Source organism: Nerophis lumbriciformis, linkage group LG25 (genome assembly GCF_033978685.3).
Source record: "Nerophis lumbriciformis linkage group LG25, RoL_Nlum_v2.1, whole genome shotgun sequence".
In the NCBI taxonomy this organism is placed as follows: domain Eukaryota; kingdom Metazoa; phylum Chordata; class Actinopteri; order Syngnathiformes; family Syngnathidae; genus Nerophis; species Nerophis lumbriciformis.
The window spans coordinates 29,351,642-29,372,850 of NC_084572.2; the positions used below are offsets into that span (position 1 = coordinate 29,351,642).

At 41.5% G+C, this 21,209-nt stretch overlaps 1 protein-coding gene across 2 annotated transcripts in view; it reads right to left on the reverse strand.

Moving 5' to 3' along the window:
• Positions 1–21,209, reverse strand: part of LOC133621796 (voltage-dependent T-type calcium channel subunit alpha-1H-like) — a 108,302-nt gene that overhangs the window by 17,906 nt on the left and 69,187 nt on the right. For both annotated transcript variants that reach the window (XR_012051168.1, XM_072916083.1), the window contains exons 18-27: positions 21,040–21,108; positions 20,759–20,943; positions 20,556–20,682; positions 14,518–14,643; positions 10,623–10,712; positions 10,171–10,363; positions 4,581–4,732; positions 4,398–4,507; positions 4,197–4,330; positions 4,058–4,128 (exon numbers count right to left, since the gene is read on the reverse strand). Coding sequence is in view for 1 of the 2 variants with exons in the window: in XM_072916083.1 (XP_072772184.1) it covers positions 4,058–4,128; positions 4,197–4,330; positions 4,398–4,507; positions 4,581–4,732; positions 10,171–10,363; positions 10,623–10,712; positions 14,518–14,643; positions 20,556–20,682; positions 20,759–20,943; positions 21,040–21,108 (1,257 nt within the window). In the remaining variant the exon portion in view is untranslated. The remainder of the gene's footprint in view (positions 1–4,057; positions 4,129–4,196; positions 4,331–4,397; positions 4,508–4,580; positions 4,733–10,170; positions 10,364–10,622; positions 10,713–14,517; positions 14,644–20,555; positions 20,683–20,758; positions 20,944–21,039; positions 21,109–21,209) is intronic.

The window sequence follows — 21,209 nt, forward strand, 5'->3', positions numbered from 1 at the left end:
ACAACAACTTAAAAATCTTTGACTAGAGTTTTTTTTTTGCATTAGGTTCTTTAAAAGGCGCTCTTTAAAAGGCACTTTTTGCAGCAGATTCCAACAAACAGCACCAAACTACTGTCACATATAGGATCTTTGACTCATGTTTTTACGGAAAATTGCAACAAACAGCAAAAAAATTCAGGATCTGGCATTTTTGCTGTAGGTTCTTAAAAACAATAGTAAGCTTCTGTCTGTCCTACAAACAGCATTTGACTAGCATTTTTGCAATTGGTCCTTAAAAAGAGCTGTGCACTTGGTCTCGTAGACAATCTTTTTTTGCATTAGATTCTTTAAAGGCGCGCCAGTCATTTAGAGGATATTTTTTTGCAGCAGATTCCAACAAATGGCATCAAACTATTTATTACAGAGGATCTTTCACTTGCATTTTTACCAGTTAACCCTTAAAACGTTATGAGTCCTCCTGTCACAGCGAGGATCTGTAACTGGTGTTTTTTTTCCAGTCGATTCCTACAAACAGCAGAGCGCTCCTGTCATAGGAAAGATCTTTGACATGTGTTTTTTCAGTCGATTCCTACAAACAGCATATGACTAGCATTTCTGCAGTTGTTCCTTAAAAACAGCTGTACACTTGGTCCCGTAGACAATCTTTGACAATAGTTTTTTTTGCATCATTAAATGCGCTCCTGTCCTTTAGAGGATTTTTTGCAGCAGATTCCAACAAACAGCAGCAAACTTTTGTCATATATATGATTTTTGACTCATGTTTTTACGAAAAATTGCAACAAACAGCAAAAAATATTTCAGGATCTCCCATTTCTGCTGTAGTTTCTTAAAAACAATAATACACTTTTGTCACACAGAGGATCTTTGACCAGTTGGTGCCTAACTACGTTTGTATATGACACAAAGGATTATAGACTTTTTTGCATAAGATTCCAACAAATGGCATCAAACTATTTATTATTGAGGATATTTTACTTGCATTTTTACCAGTTAACCCTTAAAACTTCACGGTGGCAGAGGGGTTAGTGCATCTGCCTCACAATACGAAGGTCCTGAGTAGTCTTGGGTTCAATCCCGGGCTCGGGATCTTTCTGTGTGGAGTTTGCATGTCCTCCCCGTGACTGCGTGGGTTCCCTCCGGGTACTCCGGCTTCCTCCCACTTCCAAAGACATGCACCTGGGGATAAGTTGATTGGCAACACTAAATTGGCCGTAGTGTGTGGATGTGAGTGTGAATGTTGTCTGTCTATCTGTGTTGGCCCTGCGATGAGAAGGCGACTTGTCCAGGGTGTACCCCGCCTTCCGCCCGATTGTAGCTGAGATAGGCTCCAGCGCCCCCCCGCGACCCCAAAGGGAATAAGCGGTAGAAAATGGATGGAACCCTTAAAACGTTGAGTGCTCCTGTCATAGCGAGGATCTGTAACTGGTGTTTTTTTCCAGTCGATTCCTACAAACAGCAGAGCACTCCTGTCATAGGAAAGATCTTTGACTTGTGTTTTTTCAGTCGATTCCTACAAACAGCATATGACTAACATTTCTGCAGTTGTTCCTTAAAAACAGCTGTACACTTGGTCCCGTAGACAATCTTTGACTAGAGTTTTTTTTTGCATTAGGTTCTTTAAAAGGTGCTCATGTCTTTTAGAGGATATTTTTCGCAGCAGATTCCAACAAACAGCACCAAACTACTGTCACATATAAGATCTTTGACTCATGTTTTTACGGAAAATTGCAACAAACTGCAAAAAAAATTCAGGATCTTGCATTTTTGCTGTGGGTTCTTAAAAACAATAGTAAGCTTCTGTCACATAGAGGATCTTTGAACAGCCTTTTGCAGTTGGTGCCTAACTATATGTCACAAAGGATTATAGACTTTTTTGCATTAGATTCCAATAAATGGCATACAACTATTTATTCAAGAGGATCTTTCACTTGCATTTTTACCAGTTAACCCTTAAAACGTTAAGAGTGCTCCTGTCATAGCGAGGATCTGTAACTGGTGTTTTTTTTCCAGTCGATTCCTACAAACAGCAGAGCACTCCTGTCATAGGAAAGATCTTTGACATGTGTTTTTTCAGTCGATTCCTACAAACAGCATATGACTAGCATTTCTGCAGTTGTTCTTTAAAAACAGCTGTACACTTGGTCCCGTAGACAATCTTTGACAAGAGTTTTTTTTGCATCATTAAATGCGCTCCTGTCCTTTAGAGGATTTTTTGCAGCAGATTCCAACAAACAGCAGCAAACTTTTCTCATATATATGATTTTTGACTCATGTTTTTGCAAAAAATTGCAACAAACAGCAAAAAAAAAATTCAGGATTTGCAATTTCTGCTGTAGTTTCTTAATAAAACAATAATACGCTTTTGTCACATAGAGGATCTTTGACCAGTTGGTGTCTAACTATGTTTGTATATGACACAAAGGATAATAGACTTTTTTGCATAAGATTCCAACATATGGCATCAAACTATTTATTATTGAATATCCTTTACTTGCATTTTTACCAGTTAACCCTTAAAACGTTAAGAGTGCTCCTGTCACAGCGAGGATCTGTAACTGGTGTTTTTTTTCCAGTCGATTCCTACAAACAGCAGAGCACTCCTGTCATAGGAAAGATCTTTGACTTGTGTTTTTTCAGTCGATTCCTACAAACAGCATATGACTAGAATTTCTGCAGTTGGTCCTTAAAAACAGCTGTACACTTGGTCCCGTAGACCAGTGTTTTTCAACCTTTTTTGAGCCAAGGCACATTTTTTTCATAAAAAAAATACGGAGGCACACCACCAGTAGAAAAGGTTAAACAATTAAACTCCACCAGGTTGTCGTGCCTTATTTTGAGTTTGTTGTTGTTTGTTTGTAGTGCTTTAGTTCCTGTCTTGCGCTGTTATTTTGGTGACCGTTCCTGTCTTGTTGGTGTTCTCCTGTAGCAGCTTCACGCCTTCCTTTGAGTGCTATTGCCCGCACCTGCTTTGTTTTCGCAATCAAGACTATTTAAGTTGTGCGTACACCATCCTTCTTTGTGGGGACATTGTTGATTGTCATGTCATGTACGGATGTGCTTTGTGGACGCCGTCTTTGCTCCACACGCTGTAAGTTTTTGCTGTCATCCAGCATTCTGTTTTTGTTGACTTTGTAGCCAGTTCAGTTTTTATTTTGTTTTACATAGCCATCCCTATCCTTCAGTGCCTTTTCCTAGCGAGACTTGCCGTTTGTTAATTTTTGGTTTAAGCGTTACATACCTTTTTACCTGCACGCTGTCTCCCGCTGTGCTCTGCATATTGGGATCACGACAAACCATCCTTGACGCGTCCCGACTTCTACAAAGCAATGAACTACCTGCTGCCACCTACTGATATGGAGTATTACATAGTTACCCTGCCAAGCTCTACACAGCACAGGCACTAGACAACGGCACATTATTATGATTATTGATTTGCAAAAAATATTTTTTGGACCAATTAGGTGAAGTTGCATAATTTCCCACGGCACACCAGACGACATCTCACGGCACACTAGTGTGCCGCGGCACAGTGGTTGAAAATCACTGCCGTAGACAATCTTTGACTATAATTTTTTTTTTGCATCATTAAATGCGCTCCTGTCTTTAAGAGGATTTTTTTTGCAGCAGATTCCAACAAACAGCAGCAAACTTTTGTCATATATAAGATTTTTGACTCATGTTTTTACGAAAAATTGCAACAAACAGCAAAAAGAAATTCAGGATCTGCCATTTCTGCTGTAGATTCAATAATACAATACAACTTTTGTCATACAGAGGATCTTTGACCAGTTGGTGCCTAACTATATGACACGAAGGATTATAGACTTTTTTGCATAAGGTTCCAACAAATGGCATCAACCTATTTATTATTGAGGATCTTTTACTTGCATTGTTGCCAGTTAACCCTTAAAACATTATGAGTGTTCCTGTCATACGAAGGATCTTTGACGAGTGTTTTTGCAGGAAGTTCCAAAAAACCGCACAGCATATCAAGGATCTTGGTACAGCGACCAAACGTTCCTCGGAATGCGTGCGTGATGTTTTCCCTCGGCCTTACCTGAGGCAGCGCTTGCATGACCGTGTCCAGCAGCGCCCTCATCCCGGTGGCCATCTTCAGCAGCTTCAGCACTGAAACACACACACACACGGCAAGGGTCGACACGCGGCTGCAGCGTTCTTCGTGGCGTGCGCCGTACCTCGTGTGATCCTCAACACTCTCATGATGCGTATGATGGTGGGGTTGATGGGCAGCGAGGCGTTCAGGTCGATTTCCTCCAGCGTGATTCCCATGATGGACAGCAGCACGATGGCCAGGTCCAGCTGGTTCCACCTGCACACGTCGGTCGGCGTCAAAGACGGCAAAGTGAAGGGGGGGGGGTCAAATGTCATGCGCGCACCTCTCTTTGAAAAAGCGGCGAAGGCCTAAGGCGACCAGCTTCAGGACGGCCTCGATGACGAACACCACCGTGAAGACGTAATTGCAGTACTTGAGTATGTCCACCAGGTACTGCGAAAGGGCGCACAAAAACACGTGTGAACGACTCGCGTCCGGGCGAAGGACGGCCGGTTGCTACGGTTACCTGAGGCTGGTTGTAGTGCTCCATGCTCATGGTGAGGAGGTTGGTGAAGATGATGATGGTGATGAAGAGGTCCAAGTAGTGGCTGGTGCACACGCTGTGGATGGACCGGCGCAGTGGCGAGTAGTCGGCGTAGTAGGGCTTCTCCAGCGCCTCTGCGGGACAAAGCGGGACCCTGTGGTTAGAGTGTCCGCCCTGAGATCGGTAGGTTGTGAGTTCAAACCCCGGCTGAGTCATACCAAAGACTATAAAAATGGGACCCATTAGCTTTGCACTCAGCATTAAAGTTTGAAATTGGGGGTTAAATCACCAAAAATGATTCCCGGGCGCGGCCACCGCTGCTGCTCACTGCTCCCCTCACCTCCCAGGGGGTGATAAATGTTGATGGGTCAAATGCAGAGAATAATTTCACCACACTTAGTGTGTGTGTGACAATCATTGGTGCTTTAACTTTAACTTTTAATTCATATCCAACAATTGCAACAATGACTTTTTACTGTCAATATCAACTACCGAGTTTACATTTTTAATGTTTTCTGTTGGTGGTGTGCCTCCGCATCAAAAAGGTTGAAAACACTGACTTAGAGGATCTTTGACTAACATTTGCATAATGTTTGTCTGCTCTTGAATGGGATTGTGCTGACAATCTTAATTTCCCCTCGGGGATTATTAAAGTATTTCTGATTCTGATTTTTTGCACAAGTTTCTTAAAAACAGCAGTGCACTCCTGTCCTTTAGAATCATGCCGATCACATACTTTTTCGTGAAAATTGGTTGATACTTAGGGATGTCCGATAATATCGGACTGCCGATACTATCGGCCGATAAATGCTTTAAAATGTAATATCGGAAATTATCGGTATCGGTTTCAAAAAGTAAAATTTAAGTCTTTTTAAAACGCCGCTGTGTACACGGACGTAGGGAGAAGTACAGAGCGCCAATAAACCTTAAAGGCACTGCCTTTGCGTGCCGGCCCAGTCACTTAATATCTACGGCTTTATGCAACAGCCATACAGGTCACACTGAGGGTGGCCGTATAAACAACTTTAACAGTGTTACAAATATGCGCCACACTGTGAACCCACACCAAACAAGAATGACAAACACATCTTGGGAGAAAATCCGCACCGTAACACAACATAAACACAACAGAACAATAACCCAGAACCCCTTGCAGCACTAACTCTTCCGGGACGCTACAATATACAACCCCCCCCCTACCACCAACACACCCCCCCCCATCTCCCGATTTCGGAGGTCTCAAGGTTGGCAAGTATGCTCTAGTATACTCTGGACTGAAGCTGTGTGCCTTCATTGTTTTTGTAGCTGTTGTTTTGAGGCATGTTTAAGAAAAAATAATAATAATGCACTTTGTGAAAGTCAAAGTATAGTATTTCCTATAGTTATAATGGGTATCAGGATTATCTCAGGGAGAGCATATCCCAAATTCCAAGCTGTTTTCAGGCATGTCAAAAAAATGATGCACTTTGTGACTTCAATAATAAATATGGCAGTGCTATGTTGGCACTTTTTTCCATAACTGGAGTTGATTTATTTTGGAAAACCTTGTTTTTGAGTGATGGATTGAAACTTGTATTAATAGATTGCACAGTACAGTACATATTCCGTACAATTGACCATTAAATAGTAACACCCGAATACGTTTTTCAACTTGTTTAAGTCGGGGTCCACGTTAATCAATTCATGGTAAAGTTACATTGTTTAATGCATCCAGCGGGCCATCACAACAAAATTAGGCATAATAATGTGTTAATTCTGTCACACCGCGGTGAGGGATGTCTTGTCTTGGGTTTTTCTGTCTTGTGTTGTGCATGTTTTAGTTTGAAAAGTAACTCTCCTCTCGTTTCAGGTCACTTGCTCTTCCTTTTGTGTCATCAGTCTGACGTCATCCCGGTTCCCTGATTGTTTCCACCTGTTCCCTATTACCCTCATGTGTTTTATAAGCCCACTCCTCCCTTTGTTCTGTGCCAGATTGTTTTGTTTATTCGTGCTCTCTAGCATCCATGCCCATGTCCTTGTCTTGCCTTGCCTCGTCTTGTGCTTATGTTCCTTGATCCTGAATCCCTTCGTTGCTATTTTGAGTTTTCCTTTCTTCCTCCTCAGCAGTGTGATTTTTTTGTTATTTAGTTTATTCAGCCGAAGTGGTGAGTTTCAGTTATTTTTCATTCTTTCCTCAAATTTTTGAGTGACAATTTTTGTTAAAACTTTATTAGATTAGATAGTGTAGAATTTTTCATAGCTGTTGTTTCTTCCTCCTGTTGGAGCGTTTTTTTGTTTATACATTTTATAGCATATGCGGCGCCAATTATAGTTTGTCTTTGCTTTTGTGTTTTCCTCCGTTCGGAGTGATTTTTGGTTGTTCCTATTTTTTTTGGAACCTTTTTTGCCGATTTGTTTTTTGGTTAAGATAGATATTGTATCCCTTGACTTTGGAGGTGAAAGGAAGCTGTCAAAATAAAAGCCTGTCTAAGTTCCCTACTCTGCATCTGAGTCCTATCCTTTTTTACCAAGCCTGACAAATTCCATGACTGTATATATCGGTATCGGTTGATATCGGAATCGGTAATTAAGAATTGGACAATATCGGAATATCGGCAAAAAATCTCTATTGATACTGGTCGGTGACCAATTGATCAGCACACTCGTATTGTTTACCCACAAAAGCAGGTGTCCCCTGCAGAGTCATTTGTGCCTGCAAAACTACATTAAAGCAGTGCATATATCGTGACACATACAGATGAATAAATAAACATTCACTTAGGGGGTGAAAACATTCTATCCTCAAGAAAAATGCAACTGTGAGAGAGTTCCAAACAGCTCATTTAATGCATAGTAAATCACTTTTTGGACACATACAGATAAAATAATAAACATTAACTCCAAGGGGGGTGTGGAAAAAAATCTATCCCCTAGAGGGGCTAGGCAGAAACTAATTGAGAACTACTTGCAAATGCATGTGTCCCCACAGCGTTGCGTGGACCCACAGAACAATGTACAGTGTACCCCTAAAAATAGGCGTCCCCAGAGTAAATAAATGATAAATGGGTTGTACTTGTATAGCGCTTTTCTACCTTCAAGGTACTCAAAGCGCTTTGACACTACTTCCACATTTACACACACATTCACACACTGATGGAGGGAGCTGCCATGCAAGGCGCTAACCAGCACACATCAAGAGCAAGGGTGAAGTGTCTTGCTCAGGACACAACAGACATGACGAGGTTGGTACTAGGTGGGGATTGAACCAGGGACCCTCGGGTTGCGCACGGCCACTCTTCCACTGCGCCACGCCGTCCCTCAGCGTACTGACAAAGTTACGCGAGTATTGTGTGCGTACAAAACGAGGTGTCCCCACAGAGTAATGTGTCTCTAGAAATATGTGTTATGTAAGTAAGTGTTATATGTCTCCACACTGCATGGAGAATTCTAACAATCTCACACGTACACATAAGGCGAACAATACAAGTCATGCGAAAGGGACAAAAAAAAAAAAAAAAGATCCAGCATGTAAAGAAGGCAAAGAGGCTGATGAGAGCCGAGTGTGTGTTAAAAAATGCCACCTCATGAATTCCTCCCTATCCATCACAGACACGCACACACTGCATGTCCCCTCAAGGTGTCTTTGGGCCAAACTCTCCCACTGCTGCAGACGTTTGAGACAGCGGATACGGAGGTGAGGAGACGCTCGTGTGTCTTCCATGCAGTGTTTCCACACCAACCATCGACTCCAGGACGAGCCAGGAGGAGAGGGCCATGTTTAGCTTACGGAATTAAATATGTAACAACAAGTTTCGAGTCTTCAAAGAACTAAATGTAATGTGTGGGATTTTTTTTTAGAAAAACTGAGGATTTACTCTTCAATCAATCAATCATCAATCAATCAATGTTTACTTATATAGCCCTGAATCACAAGTGTCTCAAAGGGCTGCACAAGCCACAACGACATCCTCGGCTCAGATCCCACATCTTGAATAGGGTTGTACGGTATACCGGTATTAGTATAGTACCGCGATACTAATGAATCAGAGGAGCATGTTTGGCAGTGCACAATCACAGAGTACTTACAAGCAGACAGTGTGTAGACAGAAAAGGGAGAACGGACGCATTTTGGCTTAAAAACTAACGATAAAGGTGAAGTTATAACACTGAAACGCCCACCGGAAGAGGTGCCTTAAGACATGGCTAGCTAGCTAGCGGCTAACGTCCAGCCCCAGTTGGCAGTGTTTTAGCTACTTCTAAATCACTAATCCTTGTCTCCATGGCGACAAATAAAGTGAGTTTCTTACAAGTATCATCCCTGCAGGACGAGGAATAGCTAAACATGCTTCACTACACACCGTAGCTCACCGGTGTCACAATGTAAACAAACGCCATTGGTGGATCTACACCTAACATCCACTGTAATGATACCAAGTACAGTAGCGTATGTAGTCTATACTACTATGATTACGTCGATATTTTTTGAAATCTTTTGTTTTTAAAAAATGTATATTATGTTTATAAACTCAGGAAATACGTCCCTGGACACATGAGCACTTGGAATATGACCAATGTATGATCCTGTAACGACTTGGTATCAGATTGATACCCAAATTTGTGGTGTCATCCAAAACTAATGTAAAATATCAAACAACAGAAGAATAAGTGATTATTACATTTTAACAGAAGTGTAGATAGAACATGTTAAAAGAGAAAGTAAGCACATATTAACAGTAAATGAACAAGTAGATTAATTATTCATTTTTTACCACTTGTCCTTAATAATTTTGACAAAATAACAGAATGGAAAATGACACAATATGTTACTGCATACGTCAGCAGCTAAATTAGGAACCTTTGTTTGCTTACTTACTAATAAAAGACAAGTTGTCTTGTATGTTCACTATTTTATTTAAGGACAAACTTGCAATAATAAACATAAGTTTAATGTACCCTAAGATTTTTTTGTTAAAATAAAGCCGATAATGCAATTTTTTGTGGTCCCCTTTATATAGATGGTACCGGTACCAAAATATTGGTATAGGGACAACACCACCCTTGAACAAACCAAGCGTTTTTCGAACTCATCAAAGACATTTTAAAAGAAGAAGGTACAGATTTTTTGTAAAAATCAGAGACAATTTAAAGTGTGTTTGTTCCTAAGAACGGAAGGCAATTTAAAAACTGCACGTTTTCGTAACATTTAAGACAATTTACAGTCCTCAGTTGACCTCACATGTCTTTTTCGCACACATTAAAGAGATTTGAAAATGGAACGTGGGCTACGTTTTGTCGTAAAAAACAAACAAGGGGTCTCATGATGTTAAAAAAAACATATTTAGAAGGTCATAAACAGTTTTTTATGCTCTAGCTATGAAAATATGCGATTTATAGTAGAAAATACCTACTTTGCAGGAATTCTTTTACCACAGTCACTGTCCTCTTTATATTTGCACATTTTGTATATTTTGGATGTTAAAGTACGCTCACAACGATGAACGAGAGGTTATTGTTTATGTTTACTGTTGTGGTGCATCATACTGTGGGTAATATCCCTTACGATGCATTGCACTGTTATTAACGTCGCACTTACTCCTCCTCCTCTTCTCCAGACGCTTTTGCCGCTTCTCTTCCCTCAGCCGCGCCTCCTCCTCCTCCTGCTGCTGGCGACACTTGTGGAAGTTCTCCACGACCACGCCCACAAACATGTTCAGCACGAAGAAGCTGACGATGAGGAGGAAGGAGATGAAGAAGAGCAGCATCCAGGGGTTGTTGTTTCTGATTGGCTGCGGCGGAGAGGGCAGAGAAAGCCAGAATTTAGGAACGCAAAGGAAAGTGATGACAAAGAGGAGGAAGGAGAAGGAGACAATGCTCGTCCTGAGTCAGCAGAGGAACCGCCAGCGCTGTCACCTCACATCTATTTATCGTCTCCCCTCTCCTCTCCTGAAATATCACCCTTTCTTCTCTCGGGAACAAACAAGATCACAGAGTGGCTGACAAGAATATGCAACATCGTGCCAAATATTCGAGCGCGAGTGGACCGACCTGCTGGTCCACGCCGACCGCGTCCAGGCCGTCGTACATGATGCTGACCCAGCCGTCTTTGCATGACAGCACGAAGAGAGACATCAGCGCCTGCGGGGCAGATATTCTGACATCAGAGGAGGCTTTGTAGCTTGTCAGGTGTCAGTCTGCGACTCTCTCATACCTTACCTTCCTCACATTTGCATTTCAAAATATGGTAACACTCCCAGGGAAATAAGGGATTTTCACATTCATTTATAACCTCATTTCGTCCTCCGTGCTATGTACAAAAATCGGTGTTACAAAAATGTCTGATTTTCCTTTGATGACAAAAAGCCTAACAAGCCTATTTATCATAATATTTACACAAATGTGGGTGTTTTACTGGCAGATATGTCATGTCCATGCACCTGAGTTTTGTTTGAATCATACATGTAGGGCTGCAGCTGTTGATTATTTTAGTAATCAAGTACACTGCAAAAAGTCAGTGTTCAAAAACAAGAAAAAAAAAATACAAAAATTTGGGGTATTTTATTTGAACTAAGCAAAATTATCTGCCAATAGAACAAGAAAATTTGGCTTGTCAAGACTTTCCAAAACAAGTAAAATTAGCTAACCTCAATGAACCCCAAAATACCTTAAAATAAGTATATTCTCACTAATAACAAGTGCACTTTTCTTGGTAGAAAAAAAATTATGAGACCCTTTTGCTCAATATGTTGAAAAATATTCTTAAATGAAGTAAATGCTAGTGCCATTATCTTGACATAATGATATGCGCTCAGCATTACATTTCTTGAAACCAGCAAACTTATACTAAAAATTAATTTATTGTTCTTAATGGAAAGGCAACAAGGCAACCGCTTGTTACTCTCGGGGTCTACTAGCCACTCAGGCAAATCATATTGTCTAAAAATGCATTTTTCCATCGACAACATGTCATCATAGCGCCAAGTGCGTGCTCTTTCAGTCAATTAGTGCGCATATATACAGCCCGGCCCCCGGACAAAAAATGTTTAATTGTAATTTTGAAGAATTCATCTGAATGTGCATGAACTATTTCTGTTCAAAATTGTTAGAAATGTCACATGTGAAATGTTTAAATATTAACTGTCAGTTTACTGTACTGTGCCAACTGTACTACAATATGAGTACGTATTTTCTATTGTTTCATTGAATATAAAACAGCAAAGTCCATTTGGCTGTCATCTGTTTTAATTATGAGACACAATTGTGTCAAAGTCATGATTTTTTTTTTACATGCTTGAAATAAGAAATTATTACTTTAAAAAAGTAGTTTTATACTTGTGAGTGTTGATGACACAGCTTTGCAACAGTTGATATTCTAGTTTCAAGCATGTTTTTAACTATTTTGCAACGTTGTTTCAAAGTAATTTTTAAAGGACATGTATGTATAATCAAAGTTGTATCAATGTCTTGTGCCTGCTGGGATGGCTGGATGGATGGAAGGATGGATGGATGGATGGATGGATGGATGGATGGATGGATGGATGGATGGATGGACACATGATAGATAGACAGACAGACAGACAGATATATAGATAGATACCGGTAGATAGATACTGGTAGATAGATAGATAGATAGGATAGATGACAGACAGACAGACAGACAGACAGACAGACAGACATACAGACAGACAGACAGATAGACGACAAACAGACAGACAGATAAACAACAGATAGATAGATGACAGACAGACCAGACCAGACAGACAGACACATGATAGATAGATAGATAGATAGATAGATAGATAGATAGATAGATAGATAGATAGATAGATAGATAGATAAGGTAAGGAATTTATATGGCCCCATTTCTGAGAGTATTTCACATGAGAGGAAGATGTTTGCAATGGAGTCTGCTAGAAATGATAGAAAGTGCCACACAATATAGCAAATAACGCTGTGGTCAAAGTTGGAATTGCCAAAAAAAAACACATTTTAAGATATTCAACAGTCTACTGCCATTTGTTGGCAAAAGCGGGTAGTGCAGGCCCCCAATTCGTCACGTTTCATGTGTCCGGTTAACTGCGACGACTGGGGCCAAAGTAATCCTCCTTCCTACTGTAGATAGATTTTTTAATGGTGCGATGCCAGGGTGGGGGCGTGTGACCCTGGGAAACATGCTTTATCAGTATCATGCTTCAAACCTGGCTTTGAATAGATGTGCACTTCAAAACATGTTTCTTGTAGCCATTAATCATAACTTATTCATTTGGATTAAAATACTTCCTTTTATTATTGACTTTAATATAATTAAATTTTTCAGTATCAAATAGTTCAAGTCAGTCCAAAAAAAATTAGAGACTAAATAAGGATTTTTAAATTTTTATTTCAGACAAATTAATGCACTTTAAATATTTTCTGTTACTGGCTCAAAATCAATGTTAACGAAATTATTCCTTGTTGTAAGTGGATCTATATTTATGTATTTGTTGTTTTCTTTGAATGTTAATAAGGATGCACTGTTATGAAGAGGTGTACTTATAACAATTTTATAGACAAATTATACTAGTTGGGCGTGAAATATTTTCTTCTTCCTAGGGGGCAGTAACAGAAAATAATTGGGAAAGACTGAGATAAACCAAAATATGTTTTTTTCTTGCCATTCTATTTTTCTAATAAATGCATATCATCAACATGGAATTAGCACTTCTAATTAGGGATGTTCGATAATATCGGACTGCAGATATTATCAGCCGATAAATGATTTAAACTGTAATATAGGAAATCGGTTTCAAAGAGTAAAATGTATGACTTTTTAAAACGCCACTGTACAAAGTGGTACACGGACGTAGGGAGAAGTACAGAGCGCCAATAAACCTTAAAGGCACTGCCTTTGCGTGCCGGCCCAATCTCATAATATCTACGGCTTTTCACACACACAAGTGAATGCAAATGCATACTTGGTCAACAGCCATACAGGTCACACTGAGGGTGGCCATATAAACAACTTTAACACTGTTACAAATATGCGCCACACTGTGAACCCACACTCCGCACCGTAACACAACATAAACACAACAGAACAAATACCCAGAACCCCTTGCAGCACTAACTCTTCCGGGACGCTACAATATACACCCCCCGCTACCCCCACCCCCACCTCAACCTCCTCATGCTCTCTTAGGGAGAGCATGTCCCAAATTCCAAGCTGCTGTTTTGAAGCATGTTTAAAAAAAAAATGCACTTTGTGACTTCAATAATAAATATGGCAGTGCCATGTTGGCATTTTTTTCCATAACTTGAGTTGATTTATTTTGGAAAACCTTGTTACATTGTTTATTGCATGCAGCGGGGCATCACAACAAAATTTGGCATAATAATGTGTTAATTCCACGACTGTATATATCTGTATCGGTTGATATCGGAATCGGTAATTAAGAGTTGGACAATATCGGAATATCGGATATCGGCAAAAAAGCCATTATCGGACATCTCTACTTCTAATGTGTGCATTCATAAAAAACAACAACTCTCAACTGTTTGCCATCACAAAGATCACGGCACTCACACACCACCGCTCTCATGACCGCTCCATTGCAACATTGTGTGGAAACTATGTCCACCTATTTAAAGTTCCCAGCCACTCCGTGCGGTTTTGAATTGCATACATGTTTTATTAGTTACAGTCATTAAAGGATTAATTGAAGCCACAGAATATCAATTGAAGATTTGTTCTAATCGAACAATTGATTAATCGTTGCAGCCCTACGTATGTGACATGTACAGTACGTAGGTAAGTCGAGAAAAAGTAAATAAAAAGACAAAATACGGGAACTTTTGGGGGAAATGGGGGGGTTGACAGTACCGTGTGTGTGTGTGTGTGTGTGTGTGTGTGTGTGTGTGTGTGTGTGTGTGTGTGTGTGTGTGCGTGTGTGTGAGTGACACAAACCTGTCCCAGGTTGTCGAAGTTGTACTTCCGCCGAAGCCAGCGGTATCCTGCATCCCGACACTGAGTTTTGTTGGTGATGTTTGTCACGTTGAAGCCTTCGCAGTAGAAGAACTTCCCTTTGAACAGCTATTCCAAAAACACACGTACACATTAAAATGATATAGAAAGTACATTTAGTTGTACTTCAGAGTAGTCTGTGTACAGCTTGTGTAGGGTCTAATTGTGTCTTATACTTGTGTTTTGCCTGCCGTCCAGCATGGCGGTGGTGTGCACGAGTGCTGCCGGAACTTAGGGAGCTGTGGTTCATTGAGGCAAACAATAAGGAATTCCATGTTTAAGATGGTGTGGTTGTTATCCACTGAAGCATTGCCTTAATCCTCTTGGGCAATTGATGACAAACGCACTGGAATGCTGTTCAACTCCTCCATGACGACGTGTGAGACTAGAGCTGTCCTATCTGGTCTTTGAGCTCTAGGCAGAATAGAGCTGCCCTCACCAGTCATTCAGCTTAAGTCAGACTACAGCTGTCCTACCTTGTATTTTAGCTCTTGTCAGAATAGAGCTGTCCAAAACCAGTCTTTAAGTCAAAGTGGAGCTTTCCTTTCTAGTCGTGGTGCTCTAGTCAGAATAGAGCTGTCCTAACCAGTTTTTGACGTCTAGTCAGACTCGAGCTGTCTTAGCCAGTCATTGAGCTCAATCCAAGCTGTCCTACTTGGTCTTTGAGCTCTAGTCAGAATAGGGCTGTCCTAACCAAAATGAGACCTTGAGTCAGAGTAGAGCTGTACTATCTAGTCTTTGAGTTCTAATCAGACTAGAACTGTCCTTACCAGTATTTGACCTTGAGTCAAAGTACAGCTGTTCTAACCAGTATTTGAGCACTAGTGAAACTAGAGCTGTCCTAACTTGTCTTTGAGCTACAGTCAGAATACATCTGTCCTATTTAGTCTTAGGGCTGACTAGATCTGTCCTAACCAGTATTTGGGCTCTATTCAGAATACAACTGTATTATCTAGTCTTTGAACTATAGTCAGACTCGAGCGGCTTTATCCGGTCTTTGAGCTCTAGTCAGAATACATCTGTCCTATTTAGTCTTAGGGGCTACAGTCAAACTAGAGCTGCCATAACCAGTATTTAGGCTCTATTCAGAATACGACTGTTTTATATAGTCTTTGAACTCTAGTCAGACTACAGCCATCCTATCCAGTCTTTGAGCTTAAGTGAGACCAGCGCTTTCCTATCTAGTCTTTGAGCGTGAACCAATGAAGCCTGCTCGGATGAGAGTTGTAAAATCTATTTGCGTTGATTCAATGCCCTGAGAAGTCAAGAAGAAAAATGGAGGCTCATGCTCTGCTTGCACAGCACATATTAGAATTCATCTCTCCACTCAATTAACCGCAGCTCGCGGGCGCCGGCAGCACTCGTGCAACCCTGGATGTGCACAACAGAACCACCGTGCTGTAGGCAAGACACGATTACCTTACTAATTGGGCAACAGTGGCTGTGTGTTAAGTGTGTTGACTCATTTTCAGTGGACTGTAAATCTATCCTGCTATACAAGATCAACACTGACGAGAAATGAGGACTCAGTCTGGGCACAGAAAAGGGAGTGGATGGATAAAAGCTCCAAGCTCATTGTGAAATTTACAAAGAAAAGTTAAATGTGGTCAAACAGACAGAACAAGGGAACGTATTTTTCTGAAATAATCACACCGTGGTGTCCTGTTTTCTACAGTAAACAGGTTAAAACAAACCCTCCAGTTTCACTTTCCTCTGAACTCATTTCTAAAACAAATGAGTTTGCAATATTCATTCAAAGTTCAAGGTATGAAAAATGCAATCATTCCTGGAAACCAAATAGCTACTCTGCAGCCAGCTAGACAACGAGAGCTGGCACGTTTCACTCCTGTCACGAGCTGCGTTTCCATTACCCTTAAAAAAGCGCAAAACCTAAATATCGCAACTAAAAACTGGTGATGGAAAAACCTTTCAAATATCGCAAAAACATGTTTGTGCTCCCATGAGGTGGTTTTAGAGATGTTTTGATAATGACGTTTTTTACAAAAGTATGATGGAAACACTTTTTTCGCATTTAGAAGGCACCTTAGTGACTTTCTCCTGCATTTCAATGTGTTTGATACTTTCCAATCAGGCGTTAGGCCCCACCACGGCACTGAAACGGCTCTGATCAAGGTGACAAATTATATCCGTCTGAACACAGACTCAGGAAAAGTCTCAGTCTTGGTTCTGCAGTTGACCATACTATTGTATTACATAGGTTAGAAAACTGGTTCTGCTCCTAACTAGTTCAAGTAACAATAAACCCACATAAGAAACCAAAAACTCGCCCTCGATCATTCTACAGTTATAACGTGATTGGGCAGGCACGCTGTTTATATTGTGGGAAAGCGGACGTGAATACAGGCTGTTGACATGTCACTCAGGTCCGCATGGAGCTGGAGGGGGCGTGGCTTCCAGTTCCGCCTGAATTTTGGGAGATTTTCGGGAGAAAATTTGTCCCGGGAAGTTTTCGGGAGAGGAGCTGAATTTCGGGAGTCTCCCGGAAAATACGGGAGGGTTGTGTCTTGCCTGCCGTCCAGCATGGCGGTGGTGTGCACGAGTGCTGCCGGAACTTAGGGAGCTGTGGTTCATTGAGGCAAACAATAAGGAATTCCATGTTTAAGATGGTGTGGTTGTTATCCACTGAAGCATTGCCTTAATCCTCTTGGCCAATTGATGACAAACGCACTGGAATGCTGTTCAACTCCTCCATGACGACGCGTGAGACTAGAGCTGTCCTATCTGGTCTTTGAGCTCTAGGCAGAATAGAGCTGCCCTCACCAGTCATTCAGCTTAAGTCAGACTAGAGCTGTCCTACCTTGTATTTTAGCTCTTGTCAGAACAGAGCTATCCAAACCAGTCTTTAAGTCAAAGTGGAGCTGGCCTTTCTAGTCGTGGTGCTCTAGTCAGAATAGAGCTGTCCTAACCAGTTTTTGACGTCTAGTCAGAGTCGAGCTGAGCTCTAGTAAGAATCGAGCTGTCCTAACCAGTCACTGAGCTCAATCCAAGATATAGGTGTCCTAACCAATCTTAGAAAACTGGTTCTGCTCCTAACTAGTTCAAGTCCTATCTCAATCACAGGACATATTTTGTTGGAATTGGTAACTGTGTCTCTGACCAGATAGCTATGACATGTGTGGTTCCTCATGGCTCAATTTTGGGACCCCTGTTGTTCAACTTGTAACTACTTCCACTGGGTCAGCTAACTTCAATGTGTCCTGCCACAACTGCGAAGATGACACTATGTCAGCGTCGGCCTGTTGATTCACTTTGTCGTTGCATCGAACAAATCAGTGTGTGTGGATGCAAAACAGTTTTCTTCAGCTAAACTCGGACAAAAGTGAAAACATTGTCTTTGGTACACAAACACAAAGAGAAACTAGTGAAAACCTCCTCTCTGAAAATGAGTAATCAAGTTAAAATCTAGCAGTAACAGAGGACTCAGAGTTAACAGACACAATAAATCAGTAACATCAGCAACTTTTTACCACCTACAAAACATTGCCAAAATCAAAGGACTAATGTCCAAAGCAGACTAATAAATGCCTTTGTCTCCAGCAGGTTAGACTACTGTAATGGCCTTCTCATTGGGCTCCCTAAAGCAGCAGCAGTGCATCCAGGATGCTGCTGCTCGAGTCCTGACTAAAACTAGGAAATACAACCCTATTAGTCCGGTGCCCTGGTCACTGCACTGGCTTCCTGTTGCTCCGAGAATGAACTTTATAACAGCTCTACTGGTGTACAAGTCTTATCATGGTCTTGTGCCAAAGTACATCTCTGACATGTTAGAACCATATGAACCATCTCAAGATCTGAGAACCTCGGGAGTAGTCTACCGAAACGGGATGGTCTCCTGCTGGCCCCACTATGGACTGAACTCTCACTATTATGTTAGATCCACTATGGACTGGACTTTCACAATATTATGCTAGACCCACTCGACGTCCATTGCATCCGGTCTCCGGCGGTCCTCTCCAAGGTTTTTCATAGTCATTCTCATTGACATCCCACTGGGTTGTGAGTTTTTCCTTGCCCTTATGTGGGATCTGAACCGAGGATGTTGTTGTGGCTTGTGCAGCCCTTTGAGACACTTGTGATTTAGGGCTATATAAATAAACATTGATTGATTGATTGATTGATTGATTGAAACATTGAAACATGGTGAGGCTGCGTTTCAGTTTTATGCTACTAAAATCTGGAATTGTCTTCCAGAGGATGTGAGACATGTCTCAACGTTGGTAATGTTCAAATCCAGGCTAAAAAAAATTTTATTTAATTGTTTATACGACAATTGAAAGTATTTTAGCTACACTCTTTGATTCTAATTTGAATAATAAGTGTTTTTTTTATGAGGATTTTGATTTTATGTATGATTACTTGCATTTTATTTTCAATTTTTTCCTTCTTCTAATTTTCTGTAAGGCACTTTGAATTGTCTTGTGTACAGTTTGTCCTCTATTAACAATCTTGCCTTGCCTTACTCTAAAGCAGGGGTAATGTGTAATGTGAGCCCGCCTTCTTAGTCTTCGTCAGGACATGTGCCGCTGAATTTTGGAGTAATTGCAAAGGTGTAATAATTTTTTTTAAAGAAGACCAGAAAGCAGGGTGTTACAATAATCTAAACAACTTGTAATAAAAGCATGCATTGGTGTCTCTGTGTTGCCCTGAGAGAGAATTGGGCAAACTCTGGCTATATTCTTACGATGATTAAAAACCTATTTTTGTTATATTTTTTAAATGTGGTACAAAACTAAGGTCAGAGTCGAAAACGGCGCCCAGATTTTTCACTTGTAGTGATGGAGTTAAAGACAATGATTGTAGTTTTGATATGTGTTTCTCTCTCAGGTGTCTCAGGACCGATGACTAAGACTTCAGTCTTTTCCTGAAATACTTAATTTAGGGCAAAATTATGTAGAATATGCTTTGTTACAAAGCTGTGTTCAGATCATACTTGCCAACCCTCCCGATTTTCCCGGGAGACTCCCGAATTTCAGTGCCTCTCCCGAAAATCTCCCAGGGCAACCATTCTCCCGATTTCCACCGGGAAAACAATATTGGGGGCGTGCCTCAAAGACACTGTCTTTAGCGTCATCTACAACCTGTCGTCACGTTCGCTTTTCCTCCATTCGAACAGCGTGCCGGCCCAGTAATATAATACATGCGTTTTTTACACACACACGAGTGACTGCAAGGCATACTTGATCAACAGCCATACAGGTCACACTGAGAGTGGCCGTATAAACAACTTTAACATTGTTACAAAAATGCGCCACACTGTGAACCCACACCAAACAAGAATGACAAACACATTTCGGGAGAACATCCGCACGGCGTGGCGAAGTTGGTAGAGTGGCCGTGCCAGCAATTGGAGGGCTGCTGGTTACTGGGGTTCAATCCCCACCTTCTACCATCCTAGTCACGTCCGTTGTGTCCTTGGGCAAGACACTTCACCCCTTGCTCCTGATGGCTGCTGGTTAGCGCCTTGCATGGCAGCTCCCGCCATCAGTGTGTAAATGTGTGTGTGAATGGGTAAATATGGAAATACTGTCAAAGCGCTTTGAGTACCTTGAAGGTAGAAAAGCGCTATACAAGTATAACCCATTTATCATTTATTTACCGTAACACAACAGAACAAATACCCAGAATCCCTTGCAGCACTAACTCTTCCGGGACGCTACAATATACACCCCCCGCTACCACCAAACCCCGCCCCCATCTCCTGAATTCGGAGGTCTCAAGGTTGGCAAGTATGGTTCAGATAGTTTAGTATACATTGATTGACCTATATTGTATTGGTTTTGGTATCTATAATGTACAAAATGTATTAAAGTGGCCCCGCATCCTTTAATTTTTATTGATGCGGCCCTTGCTGGAAAAAGTTTGGACACCCCTGCCCTAAAGGATAGTATATTTAAGTTTACTTTCTACAGCATTGTCCCTTGACAAGATATATATGCTTGCTAAAACGCGAGGGTTGTTACCTGCACTCCCAGGATTCCAAAGACGATAAAAAAAGCGCAGCAGATAAGGACGATGTTCCCGATGGGCCTGAGGGACGTAATCAAAGTCTCCACCACCAGCTTTAGACCTGGAGCCCGACTTATCACCCTGCCACACACGCACACAGAGGGGTCAAGCAAGCATACACACAAACAGGAAGTGGCGAGAACTGGTGTACACACACCTGAGCGGCCGCAGGGTGCGTAGCAGACGCAGCACACGGAGGATGCCCAGGATACGATTTCCGCCCGCCGACGCCACCGAGACCAGGATGTCCACCATGGACACGAACACCAGCAGTCCATCCAGGATGTTCCAGCTACTCTGCAGGTACACACCCTTTCCAAAGTAGAAGCCCATTGCTACCACCTTTACGGACACACACACACACACATCAGCCTGAAGCAAGGTAGAAAAATTGCATTCTTCTCAGACAACAATGAGGGTGACTTTTGTTGCGGTTACCTTGATCATCATTTCTCCCACGAAGATCACAGTGAAGATGTAATTGGACACACTGAGGAACACTCGCTCCTGTAACACACACACACGGCGAGGAACATTCGTCACTTTAAGGGTCACAAGTTTCACTTTCATTTTGCGGTCGTTCCAGACAAAGCCGAGGGGTAAAAAGA